This window comes from Eubalaena glacialis, chromosome 5 (genome assembly GCF_028564815.1).
Source record: "Eubalaena glacialis isolate mEubGla1 chromosome 5, mEubGla1.1.hap2.+ XY, whole genome shotgun sequence".
Taxonomy (NCBI): domain Eukaryota; kingdom Metazoa; phylum Chordata; class Mammalia; order Artiodactyla; family Balaenidae; genus Eubalaena; species Eubalaena glacialis.
In genome coordinates this window covers 38,448,976-38,475,429 of record NC_083720.1, presented here as the reverse complement: position 1 = coordinate 38,475,429, position 26,454 = coordinate 38,448,976, and the positions used below count along the sequence as shown (strand labels likewise).

At 43.1% G+C, this 26,454-nt stretch overlaps 1 protein-coding gene across 4 annotated transcripts in view; it reads left to right on the top strand.

Annotated features, from left to right (window-relative positions):
* Positions 1-26,454, top strand: part of SLC2A9 (solute carrier family 2 member 9) — a 236,975-nt gene that overhangs the window by 128,953 nt on the left and 81,568 nt on the right. For all 4 annotated transcript variants that reach the window (XM_061191238.1, XM_061191237.1, XM_061191239.1 and 1 more), the window contains exon 11: positions 24,046-24,156. In XM_061191238.1, the coding sequence (XP_061047221.1) occupies positions 24,046-24,156 (111 nt within the window). The remainder of the gene's footprint in view (positions 1-24,045; positions 24,157-26,454) is intronic.

Genomic DNA, 26,454 nt, shown 5'->3' with positions numbered 1-26,454 from the left:
CTTGGGGCCTGAGTTGACGTGGGCAGGGAAACCGGAGGAGGGAGTCTTCCATGGGGTTCCCTAACCGTCTGATGGACAAAGCCGCCCCTTCTCTCTTGGGGGCTCCAGAAGGTAGAATTCAGGAATTTGAGGCCTAGGAGGCAGACTTAGGATTATTATTATTATTGTCCCTTCTGGAAAAGAGTGGGTTGCCTCCAGGGGTGGTGAGTTCCCCATTCATGAAAGTGTGCAAGCCAGCTGGCCAGCCACTTCGCAGGGATGCATAGAGGAGATTCTTGTACCGAAGCATCCAAACTACCTCTGAGGTCACTTATGTAGCTCAGGACAAGTGTGGCTAGGCCTAGAGGGAGGGAGAAGGGAACTTCTGAAGAGGTCTGGGTTAAATAGCTGCCCTGTGTGTATGAGCCTGGCATACAAAAGTCAGCAGGGAGGGTGTTTGTGGGTATGTAGGGGAGGTGACCTGAAAGGGGAGTAGTTCCTGTCCGGAGAGGGAAGACGACAGCACAGGAAGTTACAACCACAAGGCTCTGCCTCATTTCATCAACTCTTAATTCTTTTTTTGGAAACATTGGGATGAAATGAAATCATCTCCCTACTTATTTGTTTAACCTTGGTCTGGTCAGCAGAATGAGGGAGCACTTGGGTTAACAGCATGACCTTGGATTAGTCCTGTCGTTTCCTCCTCTTTATAAGACCAAGGTCATGCTAGACAGTCTCAAATGCACCCTGCCTGTTCTGAGAAAGCAGGGAGAGAATGTATCCACTCTTTAAAATTAGCATGTGGAGTCATAAAACCACATATGGAATCTGTATTTAACGAGGCATTTAGATTGACAACCATGACATTTCTAAACAGAATTCTCTCCTCCGCTGGGACATAATTTCCCAATTTGCATACCCTGTATAACTTTATGAATTCCCCTCGGGTACATCTATAAGCCCCACTGCATAAGCATAGATGGAAAAAAATGTCTCTCCGCTCCCAGAGCCAGCAGTGCTGAGATCTCAGCCACTCTCCTCGCGTTGACTGCGTTCCATCTCTTTTCTTATCGTTGTGAGAACATTTAGCATGAGACCTTCCCTCTTAACAAACGTCCAAGTGCACAACACAGTATTGTTAACTCTAGGCACCGTATTGCGCAGATCTCTAGAGCTTGTTCATCTTGCTTTACTGAAACCTTACACCTGTTGATTAGCAACACCGAGTTTTCCCTCTACCAGCCCCTGGCAACCGCAATTCGACTCTCTGCTTCTATGAGTTTGACTATTTTAGATGCCTCATATCAGTGGAATCGTGCAGTATTTGTCCTCTGTGACTGGCTTATTTCACTTAGCATAATGTCTTCAGGATTCAGCCACAGTGTCACAAAATGCAAGATTTCTTTCTTTTTTTTTAAGGCTGATTAATATTGCATTAAATGTATATACTACACTTTCTATATCCACCCATCCATCAACAAACATTTAGGTCATTTCCATACCTTGGCTATTGTGACTATTGCTGCATTGAACATAGGAGTGCTAATATCTCTTCAAGATCCTGCTTTCAACTCTTTGGGATAAAAACCCAAGAGTGGAGTTGCTGGATCATATGGTAACTCTATTTTTAGTTTTTTGAGGAACCGCCATACTGTTTTCCATTGTGGCTGCACCAATTGACATTCCCACCAAGAGTGCACTAGACTAGGCTCCCAAGTTCTCCACGTCCTCACCAGCACTTGGTAGTAGTGGTAGTAGTAGTAGTAGTAGCCATCCTAACAGGCATGAGGTGATCTCTTGTTGTTTTGATTTGCATTTCTCTGGTGATTAATGATGTTGAGACTCTTTTCATATGCCTGTTGGCTATTTGTATGTTTTCTTTGGAGAAATGTCTATTGAAGTCCTTTGCCCACTTGTTAACAGGGTTTTTTAGAAGCTTTGGGGGGGGGGATTTTTTAATTGTCATTTTGCTTTATTTTTATTTTTTTGCTATCGAAATGTAGGAGTTCCTTATATATTTTGGATATTAGCCCCTTATCGGGTATATATGGTTTGCTAGTATTTTCTCCCATTCTGTAGGTTGCCTTTGTGTGCTGTTGATGATTTCCTTTGTTGTGCAGAAGCTTTTTAGTTTGATGTAGTCCCACCTGTCTAATTTTGCTTTGGGTGTCATACTCAAAAAATCATTGCCAAGATCAATGTTATGAAGTTTTCCCCCTATGTTTTCTTCTAGAAGTTTTACAGTTCCAGGTCTTATGTTTAAGTCTTTAATCCATTTTGAGTGAAGATAAGGGTCCAATTTCATTCTTTTGTATGTGGATATCCAGTTTTTCCAACACCATTTGTCAAAAAGATTATCCTTTCCCCACTGAATATTCTTGGCACCCTTGTCGATCAGTTGACTGTATATGCATAGGTTTATTTCTGGGTTTTCTCTTCTGTTTCATTAGTCTGTATGTCTGTCTTTATGCCAGTACCATACTGTCTTAATTACTGTGGCTTTATAACATATTTTGAAATAAGGAAGTGTGATGCCTTCATGGTCTTCTGTGGTTCCATGTAAACTATAGGATTATTTTTTTCTATTTCTGTAAAATATGCCATTGGGATTTTGATAGGGATCGCATTGAATCTGTAGATTGCTTTGGGTAGTATGGACATTTAAACTAATATATATTGTCTTCTGATACGTGAACATGGAAGATCTTTCCATTTATTTGTGTCTTCTTTCATTTCTCTCATCAGTGTTTTGTAGTTTTCAATGTAAGAGTCTTTCACCTTCATAGTTAACTTTATTCTCAAGTACTTTATTATTTTTGATGTTGTTGAAAATGGGATTGTTTTCTTAATTTCCTTTTTGGATAGTTCCTTGTTAGTGTATAGAAATGCAACTGATTTTTGTATGTTGATTTTGTATCCTAAAACTTTACCGAATTTGTTTATTAGTTCTAACATTCTGTATGTGTATGTGTGTGTGTGGTATCTTAGGGTTTTCTGCACATAAGAACATGTCATTTGCAAACAGTGATAATTTACTTCTTCCTTTCTGACTTGGATGCATTTTCTGTCTTTTTCTTGCCTAATTTCTCTGGCTAGGACTTCCAGTACTATGTTGAATAAAAGTGGCAAGAGTAGGCATCCTTCTAAGACCTTCCTGACCTTAGAAGAAAAGCTTTCAGTTTTTCATCGTTGAGTATGATGTTAGCTGTGGGCTTATCATGTATGTGCCCTTTATTTTTTTGTTTTGTTTTGTTTTGAGGGCGGGTTGTTTGTTTTGCATTTTTTTGTTGTTTTTTTTTTTTAGCAAAAAGGGTATGTTAAACCCAACTATATCAATAATTATATGAAATGTAAATGGGAAATAATACTCCAAGTAAAAGACAGAGATTATTGGCATGCATCTGAAAGCAAAACTCAAGTATATCCTATTTACAAGAGAAAAACATTTAAACATAAAGATACAATTTGAAAGTAAAAAATGGAGAAAAGGCACACCATGCAAACAGTAAACATGAGAATTCTTGTGTGTCTAAAATAATATAAAACAACTATATGCCCTTTATTACATTGAGGTAATTTTCTTCTATTCTTAGTTTGTTGAGGATTATTTTTAATCTTTAAATCAGGAGTAATACTTCCGGCTTGGCATGGAACCTGACATGGCCTGGAGTAAAGAGCTCTGGGCCAAGATCCAGAGGACTGGCTTTCTGTCTCACTGTGACCACAAACCTGCAGTTTTAAACCAGGCCAGTTGCTTTCCCTTGCCCAGCCTCTGTCTGCTCAGCTGTAATAATAATCAAGCACACACTTACTTAGCACTTAATATGAGCCAAGGGGGGAGGGGCAAGATGGCGGAAGAGTAAGACGCGGAGATCACCTTCCTCCCCACAGATACATGAGAAATACATCTACACGTGGAACTGCTCCTACAGAACACCCACTGAAAGCTGGCAGAAGACGTCAGACCTCCCAAAAGGCAAGAAAATCCCCACGTACTTGGGTAGGGCAAAAGAAAAAAGAAATAACAGAGACAAAAGAATAGGGACGAGACCTGCACCAGTGGGAGGGAGCTGTGAAGGAGGAAAGGTTTCCACACACTAGGAAGCCCCTTCGTGGGCAGAGACTGTGGGCAGCAGAGGGGGGAAGCTTCGGAGCCACGGAGGAGAGCGCAGCCACAGTGGTGCGGAGGGCAAAGGGGAGATTCCCGCACAGAGGAGCGGTGCCGACCAGCACTCACCAGCCCGAGAGGCTTGTCTGCTCAGCCGCCGGGGCGGGCGGGGCCTGGGAGCTGGGGCTCGGGCTTCGGTGCTAGCCGGGAGGGAGTCCGGGAAAAAGACTGCAGCTGCCAAAGAGGCAAGAGAATTTTTCTTGCCTCTTTGTTTTGCGGCGCGCAAGGAGAGGGGATTCAGAGCGCCGCCTAAACGAGCTCCAGAGACGGGCGCGAGCCGCGGCTATCAGCGCGGATCCCACAGCAACAGGGACGCAGAGGGAAAAACGGAGAGATTCCCGCACAGAGGCTCGGCGCCGAGCAGCACTCACCAGCCCGAGAGGCTTGTCTGCTCACCCGCCGGGGCGGGCGGGGGCTGGGAGCTGAGGCGCGGGCTTCGGTCGGATCCCAGGGAGAGGACTGGGGTTGGCTGCGGGAACACAGCCTGAAGGGGCTAGCGCACCACAACTAGCCGGGAGGGTGCACGAGAAAAAGTCTGCAGCTGCCGAAGAGGCAGGAGACTTTTTCTTGCCTCTTTGTTTCGCGGCGTGCAAGGAGAGGGGATTCAGAGCGCCACTTAAACGAACTCCAGAGACGGGCGCGAGCCGCGGCTATCAGCGCGGACCCCAGAGACGGGCATGAGACGCTAAGGCTGCTGCTGCCGCCACCAAACAGCCTGTGGGCGAGCACAGGTCATTCTCCACACCGCCCCTCCCGGGAGCCTGTGCGGCCCGCCACGGCCAGGCTCCCGTAATCCGGGGACAACTTCCCCGGGAGAGCGCACGGCGCGCCTCAGGCTGCTGCAACGTCACGCCGGCTTCTGCCGCCGCAGGCTCGCCCCGCCTCCTCCGTACCGCTCCCTCCCCCCGGCCTGACTGAGCCAGAGCCCCCGAATCAGCTGCTCCTTTAACCCCGTTCTGTCTGGGCGGGGAACAGACGCCCTCAGGGGACCTACATGCAGAGGCGGGTCCAAATCCAAAGCTGAACCCCGGGAGCTGTACGAACAAAGAAGAGAAAGGGAAATCTCTCCCAGCAGCCTCAGAAGCAGCGGATTAAAGCTCCACAAACAACTTGATGTGCCTGCATCTGTTGAATACCTGAATAGACAACGAATCATCCCAAATTTAGGAGATGGACTTTGGGAGCAGGATATATTAACTTTTCCCCTTCTCCTTTTTTTTGTGAGTGTAGATGTGTATGCTTCTGGGTGAGATTTTGTCTGTATAGCTTTGCTCTCACCGTTAGTCCTAGGGTTAGGTCCGTCCGTTTTTTTTTTTTTTTTTTTTTTTTTTGGCTTAAAAATTTTTTTTTTCTTTTCCCTAATAAATGTTTTCTTAATAATTTTTTCCTTATTTTCTAGTTTTAAAAAAATTTTTAATAAGTTTTTTCATATTTTTTATTTTAAAAAATTAAAAATTTTTTTTCTTAATAAATTTTTTCTAAATAATTTTTTTCTTATTTTTAGTATAAAAAATTAATAAATCTATTTTTAAAAATTAAAAAAAATTTTTTTTCTTAATAAATTTACTCTTAATAATTTTTTTTCTTATTTTTTATTATAATTGCTTTATTTTATTTTATTTTATCCTCTTTTTTTCTTTCTTTCCATTTTTTCTCCCTTTTATTCTGAGCCGTGTGGATGAAAGGCTCTTGGTGCTCCAGCCAGGCATCAGGGCTGTGCCTCTGAGGTGGGAGAGCCAACTTCAGGACACTGGTCCACAAGAGACCTCCCAGCTCCACGTAATACCAAACGGCGAAAATCTCTCACAGATCTCCATCTCAACATCAAGACCCAGCTTCACTCAACGACCAGCAAGCTACAGTGCTGGACACCCTATGCCAAACAACTAGCAAGAGAGGAACACAGCCCCATCCATTAACAGAGAGGCTGCCTAAAATCATAATAAGGCCACAGACACCCCAAAACACACCACCAGACGTGGACGAACCCACCAGAAAGACAACATCCAGCCTCATCCACCAGAACACAGGCACTAGTTCCCTCCACCAGGAAACCTACACAACCCACTGAACCAACCTTAGCCACTGGGGACAGATACCAAAAACAACGGGAACTACGAACCTGCAGCCTGTGAAAAGGAGACCCCAAACACAGTAAGATAAGCAAAATGAGAAGACAGAAAAACACACAGCAGATGAAGGAGCAGGGTCAAAACACACCAGACCTAACAAATGAAGAGGAAATAGGTAGTCTACCTGAAAAAGAATTCAGAATAATGATAGTAAGGATGATCCAAAGTCTTGGAAATAGAATAGACAAAATGCAAGAAACATTTAACAAGGACGTAGAAGAACTAAAGAGGAACCAAGAAACGATGACAAGCACAATAAATGAAATTAAAAATACTCTAGATGGGATCAATAGCAGAATAACTGAGGCAGAAGAACGGATAAGTGACCTGGAAGATAAAATGGTGGAAATAACTACTGCAGACCAGAATAAAGAAAAAAGAATGAAAAGAACTGAGGACAGTCTCAGAGACCTCTGGGACAACATTAAACGCACCAACATTCGAATTATAGGGGTCCCAGAAGAAGAAGAGAAAAAGAAAGGGACTGAGAAAATATTTGAAGAGATTATAGTTGAAAACTTCCCTAATATGGGAAAGGAAATAGTTAATCAAGTCCTGGAAGCACAGAGAGTCCCATACAGGATAAATCCAAGGAGAAACACACCAAGACACATATTAATCAAACTATCAAAAATTAAATATAAAGAAAACATATTAAAAGCAGCAAGGGAAAAACAACAGATAACACACAAGGGCATCCCCATAAGGTTAACAGCTGATCTTTCAGCAGAAACGCTGCAAGCCAGAAGGGAGTGGCAGGATATACTTAAAGTGATGAAGGAGAAAAACCTACAACCAAGATTACTCTACCCAGCAAGGATCTCATTCAGATTTGATGGAGAAATTAAAACCTTTACAGACAAGCAAAAGCTGAGAGAGTTCAGCACCACCAAACCAGCTTTACAACAAATGCTAAAGGAACTTCTCTAGGCAAGAAACACAAGAGAAGGAAAACACCTACAATAACAAACCCAAAACATTTAAGAAAATGAGAATAGGAACATACATATCGATAATTACCTTAAATGTAAATGGATTAAATGCTCCCACCAAAAGACACAGACTGGCTGAATGGATACAAAAACAAGACCCATATATATGCTGTCTACAAGAGACCCACTTCAGACCTAGAGACACATACAGACTGAAAGTGAGGGGATGGAAAAAGATATTCCATGCAAATGGAAATCAAAAGAAAGCTGGAGTAGCAATTCTCATATCAGACAAAATAGACTTTAAAATAAAGACAATTACAAGAGACAAAGACGGACACTATATAATGATCAAGGGATCGATCCAAGAGGAAGGTATAACAATTGTAAATATTTATGCACCCAACATAGGAGCACCTCAATACATAAGGCAAATACTAACAGCCATAAAAGGGGAAATCAACAGTAACACAATCATAGTAGGGGACTTTAACACCCCACTTTCACCAATGGACAGATCATCCAAAATGAAAATAAATAAGGAAACACAAGCTTTAAATGATACATTAAACAAGATGGACTTAATTGATATTTATAGGACATTCCACCCAAAAACAACAGAATACACATTTTTCTCAAGTGCTCATGGAACATTCTCCAGGATAGATCATATCTTGGGTCACAAATCAAGCCTTGGTAAATTTAAAAAAATTGAAATCGTATCAAGTATCTTTTCCGACCACAACGCTATGAGACTAGATATCAATTACAGGAAAAGATCTGTAAAAAATACAAACACATGGAGGCTACACAATACACTACTTAATATCGAAGTGATCACTGAAGAAATCAAAGGGGAAATCAAAAAATACCTAGAAACAAATGACAATGGAGACACGACGATCCAAAACCTATGGGATGCAGCAAAAGCAGTTCTAAGAGGGAAGTTTATAGCAATACAAGCCTACCTCAAGAAACAGGAAACATCTCGAATAAACAACCTAACCTTGCACCTAAAGCAATTAGAGAAAGAAGAACAAAAAAACCCCAAAGCTAGCAGAAGGAAAGAAATCATAAAGATCAGATCAGAAATAAATGAAAAAGAAATGAAGGAAACAATAGCAAAAATCAATGAAACTAAAAGCTGGTTCTTTGAGAAGATAAACAAAATTGATAAACCATTAGCCAGACTCATCAAGAGAAAAAAGGAGAAGACTCAAATTAATAGAATTAGAAATGAAAAAGGAGAAGTAACCACTGACACTGCAGAAATACAAACGATCATAAGAGATTAGTACAAGCAACTCTATGCTAATAAAATGAACAACCTGGAAGAAATGGACAGATTCTTAGAAATGCACAACCTGCCGAGACTGAACCAGGAAGAAATAGAAAATATGAACAGACCAATCACAAGCACTGAAATTGAAACTGTGATTAAAAATCTTCCAACAAACAAAAGCCCAGGACCAGATGGCTTCACAGGCGAATTCTATCAAACATTTAGAGAAGAGCTAACACCTATCCTTCTCAAACTCTTCCAAAATATTGCAGAGGGAGGAACACTCCCCAACTCATTCTACGAGGCCACCATCACCCTGATACCAAAACCAGGCAAAGATGTCACAAAGAAAGAAAACTACAGGCCAATATCACTGATGAACATAGATGCAAAAATCCTCAACAAAATACTAGCAAACAGAATCCAACAGCACATTAAAAGGATCATACACCATGATCAAGTGGGGTTTATTCCAGGAATGCAAGGATTCTTCAATATACGCAAATCAATCAACGTGATACATCATATTAACAAATTGAAGGAGAAAAACCACATGATCATCTCAATAGATGCAGAGAAAGCTTTCGACAAAATTCAACACCCATTTATGATAAAAGTCCTGCAGAAAGTAGGCATAGAGGGAACTTTCCTCAACATAATAAAGGCCGTATATGACAAACCCACAGCCAACATTGTCCTCAATGGTGAAAAACTGAAACCATTTCCACTAAGATCAGGAACAAGACAAGGTTGCCCACTCTCACCACTATTATTCAACATAGTTTTGGAAGTGTTAGCCACAGCAATCAGAGACGAAAAAGAAATAAAAGGAATCCAAATCGGAAAAGAAGAAGTAAAGCTGTCACTGTTTGCAGATGACATGATACTATACATAGAGAATCCAAAAGATGCTACCAGAAAACTACTAGAGCTAATCAATGAATTTGGTAAAGTAGCAGGATACAAAATTAATGCACAGAAATCTCTTGCATTCCTGTATACTAATGATGAAAAATCTGAAAGTGAAATTAAGAAAACACTCCCGTTTACCATTGCAACAAAAAGAATAAAATACCTAGGAATAAACCTACCTAAGGAGACAAAAGACCTGTATGCAGAAAATTATAGGACACTGATGAAAGAAATTAAAGATGATACAAATAGATGGAGAGATATACCATGTTCTTGGATTGGAAGAATCAACATTGTGAAAATGACTCTGCTACCCAAAGCAATCTACAGATTCAATGCAATCCCTATCAAACTACCACTGGCATTTTTCACAGAACTAGAACAAAAAATTTCACAATTTGTATGGAAACACAAAAGACCCCGAATAGCCAAAGCAATCTTGAGAACGAAAAATGGAGCTGGAGGAATCAGGCTCCCTGACTTCAGACTATATTACAAAGCTACAGTAATCAAGACAGTTTGGTACTGGCACAAAAACAGAAATATAGATCAATGGAACAGGATAGAAAGCCCAGAGATAAGCCCACGCACATATGGTCACCTTATCTTTGATAAAGGAGGCAAGCATATACAGTGGAGAAAAGACAGCCTCTTCAATAAGTGGTGCTGGGAAAATTGGACAGGTACATGTAAAAGTATGAAATTAGAACACTCCCTGACACCATACACAAAAATAAACTCAAAATGGATTAAAGACCTAAGTGTAAGGCCAGACACTATCAAACTCTTAGAGGAAAACATAGGCAGAACACTGTATGACATAAGTCACAGCAAGATCCTTTTTGACCCAGGTCCTAGAGAAATGGAAATAAAAACACAAATAAACAAATGGGACCTAATGAAACTTAAAAGCTTTTGCACAGCAAAGGAAACCATAAACAAGACCAAAAGACAACCCTCAGAATGGGAGAAAATATTTACAAATGAAGCAACGGACAAAGGATTAATCTCCAAGATTTACAAGCAGCTCATGCAGCTCAATAACAAAAAAACAAAAAACCCAATCCAAAAATGGGCAGAAGACCTAAATAGACATTTCTCCAAAGAAGAGATACAGATTGCCAACAGACACATGAAAGAATGCTCAACATCATTAATCATTAGAGAAATGCAAATCAAAACTACAATGAGGTACCATCTCACACCGGTCAGAATGGCCATCATCAAAAAATCTAGAAACAATAAATGCTGGAGAGGGTGTGGAGAAAAGGGAACACTCTTGCACTGTTGGTGGGAATGTAAATTGATACAGCCACTATGGAGAACAGTATGGAGGTTCCTTAAAAAACTAAAAATAGAACTACCATATGACCCAGCAATCCCACTACTGGGCATATACCCTGAGAAAACCATAATTCAGAAAGAGTCATGTACCAAAATATTCATTGCAGCTCTGTTTACAATAGCCAGGACATGGAAGCAACCTAGGTGTCCATCATCGGATGAATGGATAAAGAAGATGTGGCACATATATACAATGGAATATTACTCAGCCATAAAAAGAAATGAAATGGAGGTGTTTGTAATGAGGTGGATGGAGTTAGAGTCTGTCATACAGAGTGAAGTAAGTCAGAAAGAGAAAAACAAATACAGTATGCTAACACATATATATGGAATCTAAGGGAAAAAAAAAAAAAAAAAAAAAAGAGGTCATGAAGAACCTAGTGGCAAGATGGGAATAAAGACACAGACCTACTAGAGAATGGACTTGAGGATATGGGGAGGGGGAGGGGTGAGATGTGACAGGGTGAGAGAGTGTCATGGACATATATACACTACCAAATGTAAAATAGATAACTAGTGGGAAGCAGCCGCATAGCACAGGGAGATCAGCTCGGTGCTTTGTGACCACCTAGAGGGGTGGGATAGGGAGGGTGGGAGTGAGGGAGATGCAAGAGGGAAGAGATATGGCAACATATGTATATGTGTAACTGATTCACTTTGTTGTAAAGCAGAAGCTAGCACACCATTGTAAAGCAATTATACTTCAATAAAGATGTTTAAAAAAAAAAAAAAAAAAAAGCCAATAAATTTAAACTCTGGTGCTAACCAAAGATTTGCAAAACAAAACAAGGTATGGTTTTATGCTTATCATATCAGCAAACATCAAAAACAATGACAACACCTGGGGCTGGTAAGGCTGTAATAAGAAGCATTCCAATGCACTGCACTGAACAATACGTACTTCTAAAAGTTAACCCACTGAAAAGAGAAAAAGAATTAGTTTTAGCTTTCCTCACAGAACTTGGGCAAATTTTCTTACACACGGGTTTCCTGCTTTCCATTAATATAAAGTTGTTTGCATCCATGACAAAGGATTAATCTCCAAAATATACAAGCAGCTCATGCAGCTCAATATCAAAAAAACAAACAATGCAATCCAAAAATGGGCAGAAGACCTAAACAGACATTTCTCCAAAGAAGATATACAAATTGCCAACAAACACATGAAAGGATGCTCAACATCACTAATCATTAGACAAATGCCAATCAAAACCACAATGAGGTATCATCTCACACCAGTCAGAATGGCCATCATCACAAAATCTACAAACAATAAATGCTGGAGAGGGTGTGGAGAAAAAAGGGAACCCTCTTGCACTGTTGGTGGGAATGTAAATGGATACAGCCACTATGGAGAACAGTATGGAGGTTCCTTAAAAAACTAAAAATAGAACTACCATATGACCCAGCAATCCCACTGCTGGGCATATACCCTGAGAAAACCATAATTCAAAAAGAGACATGTACCACAATGTTCATTGCAGCACTATTTACAATAGCCAGGACATGGAACCAACCAAAGTGTCCATTCACAGATGAATGGATAAAGAAGATGTGGCACATATATACAATGGAATATTACTCAGCCATAAAAGGAAACAAAATTGAATTATTTGTAGTGAGGTGGATGGACTTAGAGTCTGTCATACAGAGTGAAGTAAGTCAGAAAGAGAAAAACAAATACCCTGTGCTAACACGTATATATGGAATCTAAAAAAAATGGTTCTCATGAACCTAGGAGCAGGACAGGAATAAAGATGCAGACATAGAGAATGGACTTGAGGACACGGTGTGAGGGGGGAAAGGGTAAGCTGGGACGAAGTGAGAGAGTAGCATGGACATATATATACTACCAAATGTAAAATAGATAGCTACTGGGAAGCAGCTGCATAGCACAGGGAGATCAGCTCGGTGCTTTGTGATCACCTAGAGGGGTGGGATAGGGAGGGTGGGAGGGAGACTCAAGAGGGAGGGGATATGGGGATATATGTATATGTATAGCTGATTCACTTTGTTATACAGTGGAAACTAACAACATTGTAAAGCAATTATACTCCAATAAAAGTGTTAAAAAATAAAATTAAAAAAAAAAAAAAAATATGAGCCAAGAGCTGTCTCCATGGTAGCCCTGTGAGCTAGGCATGACTGTTAGGCACAGAGACATTGAGATAGTTTCCCTAGGTCACACAGCTAGGAACGGTGGAAAGGGGATTTGAGCCCCAGCCATTTGGCTACAAGGTCTGGGTGCTTAAGCCTCGAGCAGGAAGGATCCCCAAGGCCCCCTCAGAGCATCCCCAAATGTGTCACTGGGCTGTGTCCCCAGGTCATCCCTAGGAAGCCAACGGGACAAGTCTTACTTCCGTCTTACATACAAAAGGATAAACACTGGTTAGCAGCAAATCCCAGCCTCAGAGCCCAACTGTCCTGTGCTTCAGTCCAGTCTCTCTCCCTGCACCTGCTACCTTTTAATCCAAATAATTCATGACACCAAGGAAGAGAGCTATCTAACACAGATGAAAAACTTTAAATGCACTTTAAGACTTGCTCTATCCCCTTAGTTTTACCAGAAATTATTTGGGGGTGGGAGGACATGGTCCGTATGTTAAGTCAGTTGTAAATACTGCTAGACATCTCCATTCATCACTTTATTCTGGCTCCAAATGTCCTTCAGGGTAGGTGGCACCGTCCCCATTTTCTAGATGAAGAAACTGAGGCTTACAGAGGGTCAAGGACTTGCTCAAGGTCACAGTGGGTGATGCCTGTGCTGTCAAACTCACATGTCCTGGCACCAGGGGCCCTGCCAGTTTGGCCAGCCCATCTCTAAGACCTTATACCTTGCACTAAACCAGCCTTTCTCAGCCTCAGCACTATGCACATTTGGGGCTGGAAAATTCGTTTTCACGAGGACTGCCCTGTACACTGTAGGATGTTTTGCAGCTTACCCGGCCTCTACCCACTAGATGACAGCAGATATAACAATAAAAAATTTCTCCAGACGTTGCCCAACATCTGCTGGGGACAAAATTGCCCCCAGTTGAGAACCACTGTCCTAAACAAGCATTACGTATTGTTCAGTACTTTTTGGCTAAAGAGTCAATGAATGGTTTTCACATACTAGAAAATCAAGTGAAAATTGAATTTAACATTTAGTTATTTCTAAATTCCTTTTCAGTGTCATATTGTTTTTTTTCCCCTCCTTCTCACAATAGCTTTCAAGTTCTTGTCTCTAAAATTAGACTTGTCACTTAAAATTGCTTATTTTATGAAGCTGCCTTCCTCCTGAGGAATTTGTCGTTTGCACAAAAAACAGGCTTTTGTGCAAATATTTAGTCTCTCTGACACTGCTCCCCTCCCCCCAACCATCCTCGAGGATGGAGGCCCTTCCCACGGTGCCTGTGTCTCCAGCAGCCCTTGGCATATGGGAGGCAGCTGAGTGTTTAGGAAGGCAAAGAGTATGGGGTGAGAAGAACAAGGGCAAGGAGGGCACTGTTTCTACCAAGTCCTTGGGTTGATGAAAATTGGACCAACTGCCAAACCTGGTGCAAGGAAGCCATAGGTTTCTTGAACCTTCTGGAATCTTCTAGAAGGTCAAGGATGATGATGATGGTACTCTTATCTACCTTGGGTTGCCCTTCCTTCTTCTGTATTCCTCTCTTCTTGAACAGAGGAGGCCAATCATACCAACTTCTCCAGACTTCAATTTCCTTTTATGGAAAATGGAGATGATATACTCATTTTCTTTCAGAGTTGCCCTGAGGATTATATGAAATTGTGTACGTGGACTATCTCTGATGGTAACTGCTGAGCTTCTGTTAGGTCTTCCTTCCTCCTGGCTTGTATCAGCAAAACTGTCTCTAGCATTGTTTACTTCTCTCTTGATGTCACACATTTTCAAACTTTGCTGCTTCCGATACGCACTGTGGCTGGGACGCAAGACACCCAAGCTTGTTAGAAATAAATGTAAAACAAGAGTGGAGAGGCTCAGAGTGCAAGCTGGAAATAAGCCACATGGGCCTGGTGACATCTGTTCTAGATGCTCAGAGGCCTTTTACTGCCACCATATTTGTCTACTTGGTGGGGGCCCAAGCATCACAGGGCTCCCAGGGAGCTGGTGTACCCCTCGAACTCTTTACCTGTGTGATTGTTGTGTAACACTTCCCTCCCTGCTAGACTAGATCTGGGAGGGCAAGGATGGGCATGTAACACCCGTGCCTAGCAGAGCACCAGACATCCCACACCCCTGATGAACAGTCAAATGGAAGGGAGACAAGGCTGGGAGAACGGAGGGAGGGCAGGAGACAGGAAAGCCTGAGATAGGTTTGTAGCACAGCATGGCCCCTTCCTCCTCTGCTGGCCTGGACCCATGTGAAGGTCCATCTCATTTGTCTAAGCATCATTAGGAATTCTGAAGCCCAAATCGTGCTCTGCACGAAACTTCTAATCACAAGTTCAGAAGCATTAGAAACAGCTTTCATTTTGAAGTTTCTTCCTAAATAACTTTATAACTCAAATTAGAAGAATGAAATGTTCTGTTACCCTAATAACTGAGACCATATCACAGGAAGAACTTGCTCTGTCCCCATGGATGGAGAGAATGCTAAATGGGGACCCTCCGTGTGGCCACCCTAGCATGTGGTCCAGAGCGGAAGTTCTAGGTCATCTGTGTGTGTTCAACTCCCAGCATTGAACTTGCAAGTTAGGGGATGAGTTGCCATAATTGCTCAGTGCCTGTTTCCCCAGCTGTAAAGTGGGGAAACTAAAGCCCAGATGAAGGTCGTGAAGACAGATGAAAGGATATGTACAAAGCCCCAGCACAGGGCCAGCCGCATAGGTGGTGCTAGATAATTTTAGTTTATCTTGTTTTAAGAGCCCTGCCATGAGACCACCGGATGGTGGGTTCCAGCCCACTTCCTCCGACCTCCCAGCTGTGTAACCCTGGGTACCACTTAACCCCTTGACCTCAATCACTGAGATGTAAAATGGGGACATAACTCAAAGGAGACAAGAAAGGTGGTAGCAGTTAGCTAAAGGCTGGGTAGGGTGAGGTTATATTTTTATGTAAGAGGAGGAGAAAACCTAGGTAACCCAGCACTCTTAGAAAAGCTTTTAAAAGCTAAGATTTTCTGACCCCTCTTAACATTTGAGTCCTGACTTTGTATCTTTCTGGATTTCCATGAAGAAATAGAGTGAGGGGCAGGGAAGGGAGCCGCCCTTCACTGAGCAGGAGAATCCGGTGCTCCGGATGCCTCATCCAACCTAATTCTCACACCACTTGAAGGATCTGAGCAGGGCCGGGAAGTTGGGACCCTGTCCGAGTTCTCACCGCCGGCAGTTGTTGCTGGGAGTCAAACCCATCAGGTCCACTCACAGCCTCCCCTATTTCCAAAGCTCACAGAGAGGGGACTTTAGATTTTAATTTGCCCTGACCCTGGCATTCGGCAGTGTTGGGGGCTGTTACAAGCCTGCTCGCCCTGGAGAAGGCCTGGAGTGGATTGTAGGTCCTGTTTTCCAGAGCGTGAGGTAGGCCACTGCAGCTGGGCCTCAGCTGGTCCCACCCAGAGAGGCGGAGAGAGCCAGCCCATTCCTCTACCTCCATTATCAAGTTGAAGCAAGGCCTGATGAGAGTGAGGGATGACATTGGCTTGGGGCTTTGGATGAAGCAGTGCTGCCGAGGAATAGGGTCTGGGCTTTCAGGAGTTATCAGAAGAGAGAAGCTCCTCCCTCGTTGGTGGTCTTGCTTTTCTGTGCAGCAGACTCCTTTCCCATGATGCACTCTGTTCCCTTCCAGCCTGTTGTTATCCTTCCCCATGATGCACTCTGTTCCCTCCCAGCCTGTTGTTATCCTTTCCCATGATGCACTCTGTTCCCTCTCACCTCTCAGATTGACTCCACCTGATTTAGTACCCACCTCCTTCCATCTCAGGAGGGAATTCAGATGGCCTCTCACCCAGAGGCAGCAGAGGGCAGCAGAAGGGCTGACATCCCAGCTCTGCCACTCATAGCTGTGTAGCCCTCCCCTGGCTGAGCCTCAGTTTCCTCATCTGTTAAATGGGGACAAGATATCTACCCCACTGGTTATGGGGAGGATACAATTAGGTCATGTAGGTGATAGGTTTGGGGATACAATATATAAACCCCTTCCTTCCCCTCTGAAATTCAGAACAGATTAGAGAGATTGGCGCAGGAATCAGATAGATGAGATCAAAATGTCAGCTCTATTCCAAGTGAAACTAGATTAGAGGGTGTGACTTCAGAAGCTGGGATTAATTCTGCGTTCCCGGATATAAGGCGCCAACCCAGTCTCAACAGAAGGAAGCAACCCCAGGCCCACTCCCACAGGGCACCTCCCTCCCTCCCGGCATAGAGCAGGGGAAGCGAAAGCTTCCTACGGAGGCAGGTGCACAGAGAGCCCAGCACAAGCCGGAGGCAGGTGCACAGAGAGCCCAGCACAAGCCGGCAGGCAAGTTTCCTCTTTCCAAGGGTGCCTGCCTGCCTTATCCTGATCCCTTATGTGGTTCCTCACTTCTTGGGCTGAGAGAGAGGCCTGTTACCTGAATGGGAGAAGGAAATGAAGGGAAAGGAGGTCCTGCCAGACAGTAGGTGAAACACTGGCACGGTTTCTGGGACATAGTGTTTAATAAAAGATCCCCCCTGTCTTCTATACTTCAAAGTAGATGCTGTGCATCACCATTGGTTTGTGGAGACCACCTCTGTGTTTACAACTCTCTCTCTCTCCCTGACCTCTGCTTTCATCCTTTGGTCTTCTCTCTCTGACCTCTGACCTCCCACCCTTTTCCCATATATACGGACCCTTGCAATTACATTTGCAGCTCACCTGGATAATCCAGGGTAGCCTCCCCATCTCAAGCCCCTTCACTTAACCACATCTTCAGACCTTTTGCCATGTAATGTAACATATTCACAGGTTCCTGGGATTGGGATGTGGACACCATTTGGGGGAACCACCGTTCTGCTGACCAGTCTTGCAAGCATATGTTAAGCGCATACTCTGTGCCAGGAGCACCCTGCTCTGGGCAAAGGTCATCAGGTGTTTTCTTGCTCCTGATGTTTAGCCAGGGAGATAGGTTAGATGCATCTCTCAGTTGAGGGCTGACTACAATCAAGGCCATGGGTATATGTAGGAGTCAGGGAGTAACAGGCTAGAAGAGAATCTCAAGTCAGTAAGCTGGGCTCAGAGCCCAGCCCAGCCCGTGCAGGCAGGAAGCAAACAGGCCTGGCTCTCTGTCAGCTGTGTGTGGTCTCGCTGATCTTCAGGCACTGTCCCCTTCACACACGGTTGAGAGATGAAAATAATTTGCATATAATTTGCGTATTACACTTTGTCTCTAGAACACATGTCATGAGTCAAGAATGAGGGCGTTAGGGCATTAGAGGCAGGGAGTCAAGGAGGCCCAAATCCTCCCCTTGTGCCCCCCTCCCACCCTGCCCCTGCAAAGTCCCCCAAAGGTCCATCCCACAGGGAGGAGGCTAGGCTGAGGCAGATGCAGAGATGCTTCTGCCCCAGGCATGCACACAACTGTCCCATGTTCTCCTTTACCAAGGAGCAGTCACATCTCCACAGAGAGATGGAAATCTTCCAAAATGATACCCATTGTTTGTTATGCGCCAATTAGAGAAAAGATGCTTTACTTCATCATTTTAAAAACTTTCACAACAACCTTGAAAGACAGAGTATGATTACCTTCTTTCAGAGAACGGAGATTTCGAGACGTGAAATCATTTGCCTCCAGACCCACAGGTCACAGAAGCAATGCTGGGATTGAAATCCCGGCTTGTGGGCCTCTCAGAACTGCTGCTCCTTCCTCTCCACCATGTGCCTCAGTGGCTGAAGTCTGCCAGGCCACCAGGAAAAGCACAGCTGTGTCGGGATGAGGGCAACACAAATCGTAGTCCACGGGAGGGTCCCCCGGGGGTACACGCTCCAAACTGCCTGGCGCCTCCGTGTTGGTCGACGCCCTCAGACCAAATAAAATGCAGTGGGAGCAGACGCAGAGAGTTACCTTCCTGCTCTGTAAGGTGATGCAGAGAGAGGGCGATGGCTTCGTGGAGCCAGCAAAATGAGGCCGACAGCTTGTGTGATGTACAGGCCTTCCCCATGGCGACAGGACCAGCCCAGCAGGTCCTCCCTGCAGGCCCTGGATGGGGAGAGGGTCCAAAGGGCCGATTTCTGCCTGTCATTGCAGAAATGCATTTAAGGGCCACTTATAACTGTCCCCGTGAGCCCATAATGTTATGCACCGTGACTGTCTTCACTAACATTTAAACCTGTCAGGGACACTCCCGGCAGTGTTGCTACAAGGGAGAATTGGAAGCAGGGAAGGAAGGGGGTTGGAAGGGGTGTGAGAAGCCAGGACGGAGCACCACGCAGGAGGCCGGAACATAGCTTCCACGGAGAACACATATCACATGGGATCAGAGCCTGGAAGCTTCTGGAACATGAGCAGGTCAGGGTGTGGGGTTCAGAGCTGAGAATGATACAAATGTCAGATCCACCTCTGCAGCAGGGCAGCTGGGGGTGGAAAGGGCCCAGAGAGATCGCTGACTGTTGAAAATCCATGAATTTGGGTGAAGATTAAGAAAGGCAGCTAAACTCTTCTGATCCAACCCTGAAGGTGTGCTGGGGAATCAGTTACCTTCAAAAGGAGAAGAGATCATATAAACAAATCCAGTGGAGACTAAGGCTTTTTGGAATTATTTTAGCTTCTGTCAGAGCCCTAAGAGCTTTAGGAATTAATGAATTTATCAGGAGCTACTTCTGTACTCTATGGACATGACAGCAAAGATAGAGTCTAAAATTCTAATTTATCAGCTCATTCAAATGAGAGGCAGACACAAGCAGGAGAGTCTTTGTTTTACGTGAATATTTTTTAAAATAATATTTATTTTATCTTATTTATTTTTGGCTGTGTTACATCTTCGCTGCTGCAAGCCGTTGCTGCACACAGGCTTTCTCTAGTTGAGGCAAGCAGGGACTACTATTCATTGTGGTGCGCAGGCTTCTCATTGCGGTGGCTCCTCTTGTTGCAGAGCACGGGCTCTAGGCACACAGGCTTCAGTAATTGTGGCACACAGGCTCAGTAGTTGTGGCTCGCAGGTGCTAGAGCGCAGGCTCAGTAGTTGTGGTGCCTGGGCTTAGTTGCTCCACAGCATGTGGGATCTTCCCGGACCAGGGCTCGAACCCGTGTCCCCTGCATTGGCAGGCGGATTCTTAACCACTGCGCCACCAGGGAAGTCCCTGTTTTACGTGAGTATTAAAACCAATTTTTGCCACCAAGTGCATCAATGCCCACAAGCTCAGAAAAATTCATGCAGTAGTTTTTACTGGAGTCTCTAGGTGTGCCTATAACTTTATGAAGAATTACTGATTTACTAAAAAATAAACTTCTGAATTAAAAAAAATGCGAAGTGAGAGCTGTGAGTTCAGGTTTATTGGGGGCTTACTGAGGACTATAGCCCAAGAAACAGCCTCTCAGATAGCTCTGAGGAACTGCTCCGAAGAGGTAGCGGGGGAGATCAACATATATATGATTTTGGTGAAGAGGGTACATGCAATCAAGCACACATCTTAGTAGAAGGTTGCTGCTAGTCACGAGGAGCATATGTCTTGTCAATGATTTTAGTGCTTTTCTAAGTATGAGAAAATGCAAGAAATAGGGTTCATAAAATTTTCTCTCAAAAACATCTATCTGAAAGCCTGTTCTGCCAGTTTTCCCAGAGCACAGAGTGTCTCATTCCTGACCTCCACCCTGAACTGCTTTCAGGGTGGGTTGAAGGTCAGCGACTGCAGTGGCTAATGACCTAATCCTTGTAGAGCCGGATAGCGAGTGACATTCTTTAGTTGGCAAAACCATCTGTAGATATGAGTAGGTCCTAAATTATAACTTCTCCCCCAATGTGTGAAAGTTTTTTTTCCAACCAATGCTGGTAAAAAGACAAATCTGTAGAAACAAGACCTTTCTCCAGAAACAAAGAACCAAATGCAGAGAACACACCCAGCTACAGTCAAGCCTGACAAGTTATAAGCAACAAGCCCTAATGTTTCTGCTTAACGATGACCAGTTTATAAATGTTCCCAAAGCCCTTCAAGGCAGCACGTTTTCTTGTCAGATTTCATATATCAAGTCTGCATGGTTTTCTATCATTCAGCAAACTCTTGCTTTTCAAGGAAATGGCTGTGATTGGGAGGACACAAACGATTTATGTTCAGCCTATTGATCCAAAACTTTAGATCAATGAATAGTGACTTACCCAGTTCCTGACATGTCCCAGGAAGGGCGTGGTTGTCCTCTTTTGACCAAGGAGGAGAAGGAATCTCAGCAGGGCAGAGGGAATTGCCTGAGGTCACACAGGTAGTTCAAGATGCAGCCAGGTCCCCAAACTCCAAATCAGTGATTGTCTGGTGCCCTGTGAGTATCCATTAGGGTTAGGTTTGGCCTCATGTGGCAGAAGCCTCAACAGTGATCTAAACAGTATAGGTCTTCTCTCTCACATGAAGGAAATTGGTAGGGCTGGTACAGCAGACCCAGGACCACACACGGTGGTTTGCAGAGGGCAGTCCTTATTTATGCCTGTTATCCTGGAATCATTATTAACACACTCCAAAATGCCCAGGTTTGAATCACGCTAGTGAGTATCGACACAGTCTCCTCCTTTTTTTTTTTTTTTAACATCTTTATTGGAGTATAATTGCTTTACAATGGTGTGTTAGTTTCTGCTGTATAACAAAGTGAATCAGCTATACATATACATACATCCCCATACCTCCTCCCTCTTGCATCTCCCTCCCACCCTCCCTATCCCACCCCCTAGGTGGTCACAAAGCACGGAGCTGATCTCCCTGTGCTATGCGGCTGCTTCCCACTAGCTATCTATTTTACATTTGGTAGTGCATATGTGTCCATGCCACTCTCTCACTTCGTCTCAGCTTACCCTTCCCCCTCCCTGTGTCCTCAAGTGCATTCTCTATGTCTGTGTCTTTATTCCTGTCCTGCCCCTAGGTTCTTCAGAAACATTTTTTTTTTTAGATTCCATATATATGTGTTAGCATACGGTATTTGTTTTTCTCTTCCTGACTTACTTCACTCTGTATGACAGACTCTAACTCCATCCACCTCACTACAAATAACTCAATTTCGTTTCTTTTTATGGCTAATATTCCATTGTATATATGTGCCACATCTTCTTTATCCATTCATCTGTCGATGGACACTTAGGTTGCTTCCATGTCCTGGCTATTGTAAATAGAGCTGCAATGAACACTGTGGTACATGACTCTTTTTGAATTATGGTTTTCTCAGGGTATATGCCCAGTAGTGGGCTTGCTGGGTCATATGGTAGTTCTATTTTTAATTTTTTAAGGAACCTCCATACTGTTCTCCATAGTGGCTGTATCAATTTACATTCCCACCAACAGTACAAGAGGATTCCCTTTTCTCCACACCCTCTCCAGCATTTATTCTTTGCAGATTTTTTGATGATGGCCATTCTGACTGGTGTGAGGTGATACCTCATTGTAGTTTTGATTTGCATTTCTCTAATGATTAGTGATGTTGAGCATCCTTTCATGTGTTTGCTGGCAATCTGTATATCTTCTTTGGAGAAATGTCTATTTAGGTCTTCTGCCCATTTTTGGATTGGGTTGTTTGTTTTTTTTTGATATTGAGCTGCATGAGCTGCTTGTATATTTTGGAGATTAATGCTTTGTGAGCTGCTTCGTTTGCAAATATTTTTTCCCATTCTGAGGGTTGTCTTTTCGTCTTGTTTATGGTTTTCTTTGCTGTGCAAAAGCTTTTAAGTTTCATTAGGTCCCATTTGTTTATTTTTGTTTTTATTTCCATTTCTCTAGGAAGTGGGTCAAAAAGGATCTTGCTGTGATTTATGTCATGGAGTGTTCTGCCTATGTTTTCCTCTAAGAGGTTTATAGTGTCTGGTCTTACATTTAGGTCTTTAATCCATTTTGAGTTTATTTTTGTGTATGGTGTTAAGGAGTGTTCTAATTTCATTCTTTTACATGTAGCTGTACAGTCTTCCCAGCACCACTTTTTGAAGATGCTGTCTTTTCTCCATTGCATATTCTTGTCTCCTTGGTCAAAGAGAAGGTGACCATATGTGTGTGGGTTTATCTCTGGGCTTTCTATCCTGTTCCATTGATCTATGTTTCTGTTTTTGTGCCAGTACCATATTGTCTTGATTACTGTAGCTTTGTAGTATAGTCTGAAGTCAGGGCGCCTTTTTCCTCCAGGTCCATTTTTCTTTCTCAAGATTGCTTTGGCTACTCGGGGTCTTTTGTGTTTCCATACAAATCGTGAAATTTTTTGTTCTAGTTCTGTGATAAATGCCATTGGTAGTTTGACAGGGATTGCATTGAATCTGTAGATTGCTTTGGGTAGTGTAGTCATTTTCACAGTGTTGATTCTTCCAATCCAAGAACATGGTATATCTCTCCATCTGGTTGTATCATCTTTAATTTCTTTCATCAGTGTCTTATAGTTTTCTGCATACAGGTCTTTTGTCTCCTTAGGTAGGTTTATTCCTAGATATTTTATTCTTTTTGTTGCAATGGTAAATGGGAGTGTTTCCTTAATTTCTCTTTCATATTTTTCATCATTAGTGTATAGGAATGCAAGAGATTTCACACAGTCTCCTTCTAACTTCCTGCTCCAGCATCTCAACTGGGGCTTTCATACCATAAGGATTCTATGTATAGTTATGCAGCTTGTGAGTTGTAGAACTCCCAGGAGCTTCATTCATATTGTACCCATTATAGATTTATTATGACAGTTTCCAGTGGATGACAGTAAAATGTCTTGTGGATCAGGGACCGTATCTAATTCTCACAAAGTTACCATGGGGGCTAAAAGCAGTGCTGTCCTGAGGTCACCTAGTGTCCCAAGAGGGTTGCTGAAGCTCCAGCCATCACATTCACCATCCTGACAGCAGAAAGGAGGAAGGGCAAAAAAGGGATCACACCTCTTTCATGCAAATCTCCTTTTAAGGAGAATTCCTGGAAGCCTCACCAATATTTCTGTTCATATCTCATTGTCACACTTAGCTGAGCACATGTTGCTCCCAGTAATGTAGACATTCTGTTAGTATTGGAGAAAGAGAAAATGTGGGAGAAAGGAGAAAATAAGCGGTCGGCCAAGCCGCATAGCTCCACCTTATGCCTCTGGATTTAGCAGCAAATCTCAGAGACCACCTTGTACCTGAATTTAATTTAGAAAATAGACGCCTCTCACTGACCCTCCTGCCTTCTTTTTCTCTCCTGCTTTATAGATTTGGTTCTACACCAACAGTATCTTTGGAAAAGCTGGAATCCCTCCGGAAAAGATCCCATACATCACCTTGAGCACAGGTGGCATCGAGACTTTGGCTGCCATCTTCTCTGTGAGTAAACTGAGGGTTATTCCTGAGAACATCATGGGGTGGTAAACAGAGCTGCAGGGACCCCCAGGTAACAAGCGCATGAATTTAAAGAAACATGCCCTTTGTCACTCCAAAGTGTCTGAATTTTGAGAGTTTATAATGCAGTTTATCACTGACGTTTCACCCATCTAGAGAATATTCTTATCTACATCTTGTTTCCCTACTGTCTTCTTTTCAATAAGTAGTTCTTTTCTTTGAACTCTCACTTAGTCCCAAATGACGCATTGTGGTGAGCACCCTGTAGAGAGGGCCATACCTCCCTGGGAGTCCAGATCAGAGTCCATATGAGCCTAAGTTCTGTTGCCATCACTTTAAAACCATTAGCTGTCATCACCACCCCAAACGTGTAGGAGCGTGCAAGGCAAAGAAAAAGAGAAAGTACACTCCAGTCCATCGGTCCATCAAGAGGGTAACTTATTAATAAGCAACAGTGTCCAAAAGAAGAGAGACGTAGAGCTTATCACTTTTTCTCAACCTTTGATATGTAAAATAAACATATGGGGGTGGTGGGGGTGATGGATAAAACATTAGGGAATTTCAGAATCTAGCAGAAATTGCAGAGGTTTTGCAAACAGACCTAACTGGAGTTGAATCCTGGCTCTGGAAATTCTTGGCTGTGTGATGTTGGACAATGCAATCAACCTCTCTGGTCTTTGGTTTCGCCCTTTATGAGCTATTCCTATGTCTTCTACCTTGACCTTTTATTTCCACTCTTGCTCACTGATTTGCACTGACAAGACTGACGCCAGTGCAAACAGGCAGAGGCTTCCAATTGTATTTCTGACTCATTTCTGAAAGAACACATTATTTTGTTCCCTGCTCTTAATGGGGCATTCTAACAAGATGCTTTTAAAAAAGGATGTCATAAGAGTGTCGAGACCTGATGTTCTGCCTCCCTCTTCCTCTCACAGTCTTTTGTTAGAGGGACAATATCTTGATGTTTCACAATCTGGAAGTTTCTCAAAATTCTTGTCTTGAGTTATAGACTCTACCCAATTGTTATTATTAATTTTTACATTGATCAGCAGGAAATCACAGTCAGTCTGGAACGAAAGTCATGGGGAAATTACAGCGTTTGTTTTTTGGATTTTCCCTTTTTTGTTTGTTTTTTTTTGGTAAAGTATTTTGTTATGAGAAATCAGCATGAGCTCATTAGGGTAAATTTGTAAAATACAGAAACTAGAAACAAAGAAGAAATCACCTACAATCATACTATCCACATAAGTTTGGCAAAATCTCTCCTTGTGTTTTCTTTTTTTTTTAAATAAATTTATGTATTTATTTTTGTCTGCGTTGGGTCTTCGTAGCTGCACGCAGGCTTTCTCTAGTTGCGGCGAGCAGGGGCTACTCTTCATTGCGATGCATGGGCTTCTTATTGCGGTGGCTTCTCTTGTTGCGGAGCACGGGCTCTAGGCGTGCGGGCTTCAGTAGTTGTGCCTCACGGACTCTAGAGCGCAGGCTCAGTAGCTGTGGTACACGGGCTTTGTTGCTCTGTGGCATGAGGGATCTTCCCAGGCCAGGGATCGAACCTGTGTCCCCTGCATTGGCAGGTGCATTCTTAACCACTGCGCCACCAGGGAAGTCCCGCCCCTTGTGTTTTCTATACATCGATGGCTGTATAAATCTTACTCAGGGTAATCCTATGTATAGACTAATTTTAAGTCTGCTTTTGTTCACATAAACTTATGTCCAAATGATTTTCCATTTTATTATTTGTTTGAGTAAATTTTTATTGAAGTATCACATATGTACAGAAACATGTGTAGATCGTCGCCCCCTCTGAATTAACACTAGTTGTGAAAGCTGTATCATTCTTCAGAAATGGGCTATACAGCAATTTCCTTAACCATTGTTTGCGGGGTAGGGTTGTTGAGTGTCTCTGCTCAGAGTCTGGATGGCAGAGCCACGCTGCCTGGAATCGGATCCCAGCTCTGTCCCTTTTGAGCTGCATGACTCCAGTAAGTTATTCAACAGCTCTGTGACGCGATTTCCCCATTTCTATAATAAGGACACCATCCCTGCCTCACAGGGAAGGAGGAGGATTAAACAAGTGGACACAGTGATGCAAGCAATGCCTGGCACATGATATGACTCAGTGAGTGTTAACTATTCTTGTTCTATTTAGGTAGGTTCCCATTATTTGTCATCTTAAATAAGGCTGTGATGGACGTTCTCACAGACAGCAGGACTTTGCAAAGTCTCTCTCGATCTTTCCGTAGTTGAGGAAACCAAGGCCAGAAGCAATGACTTACCCAGGAT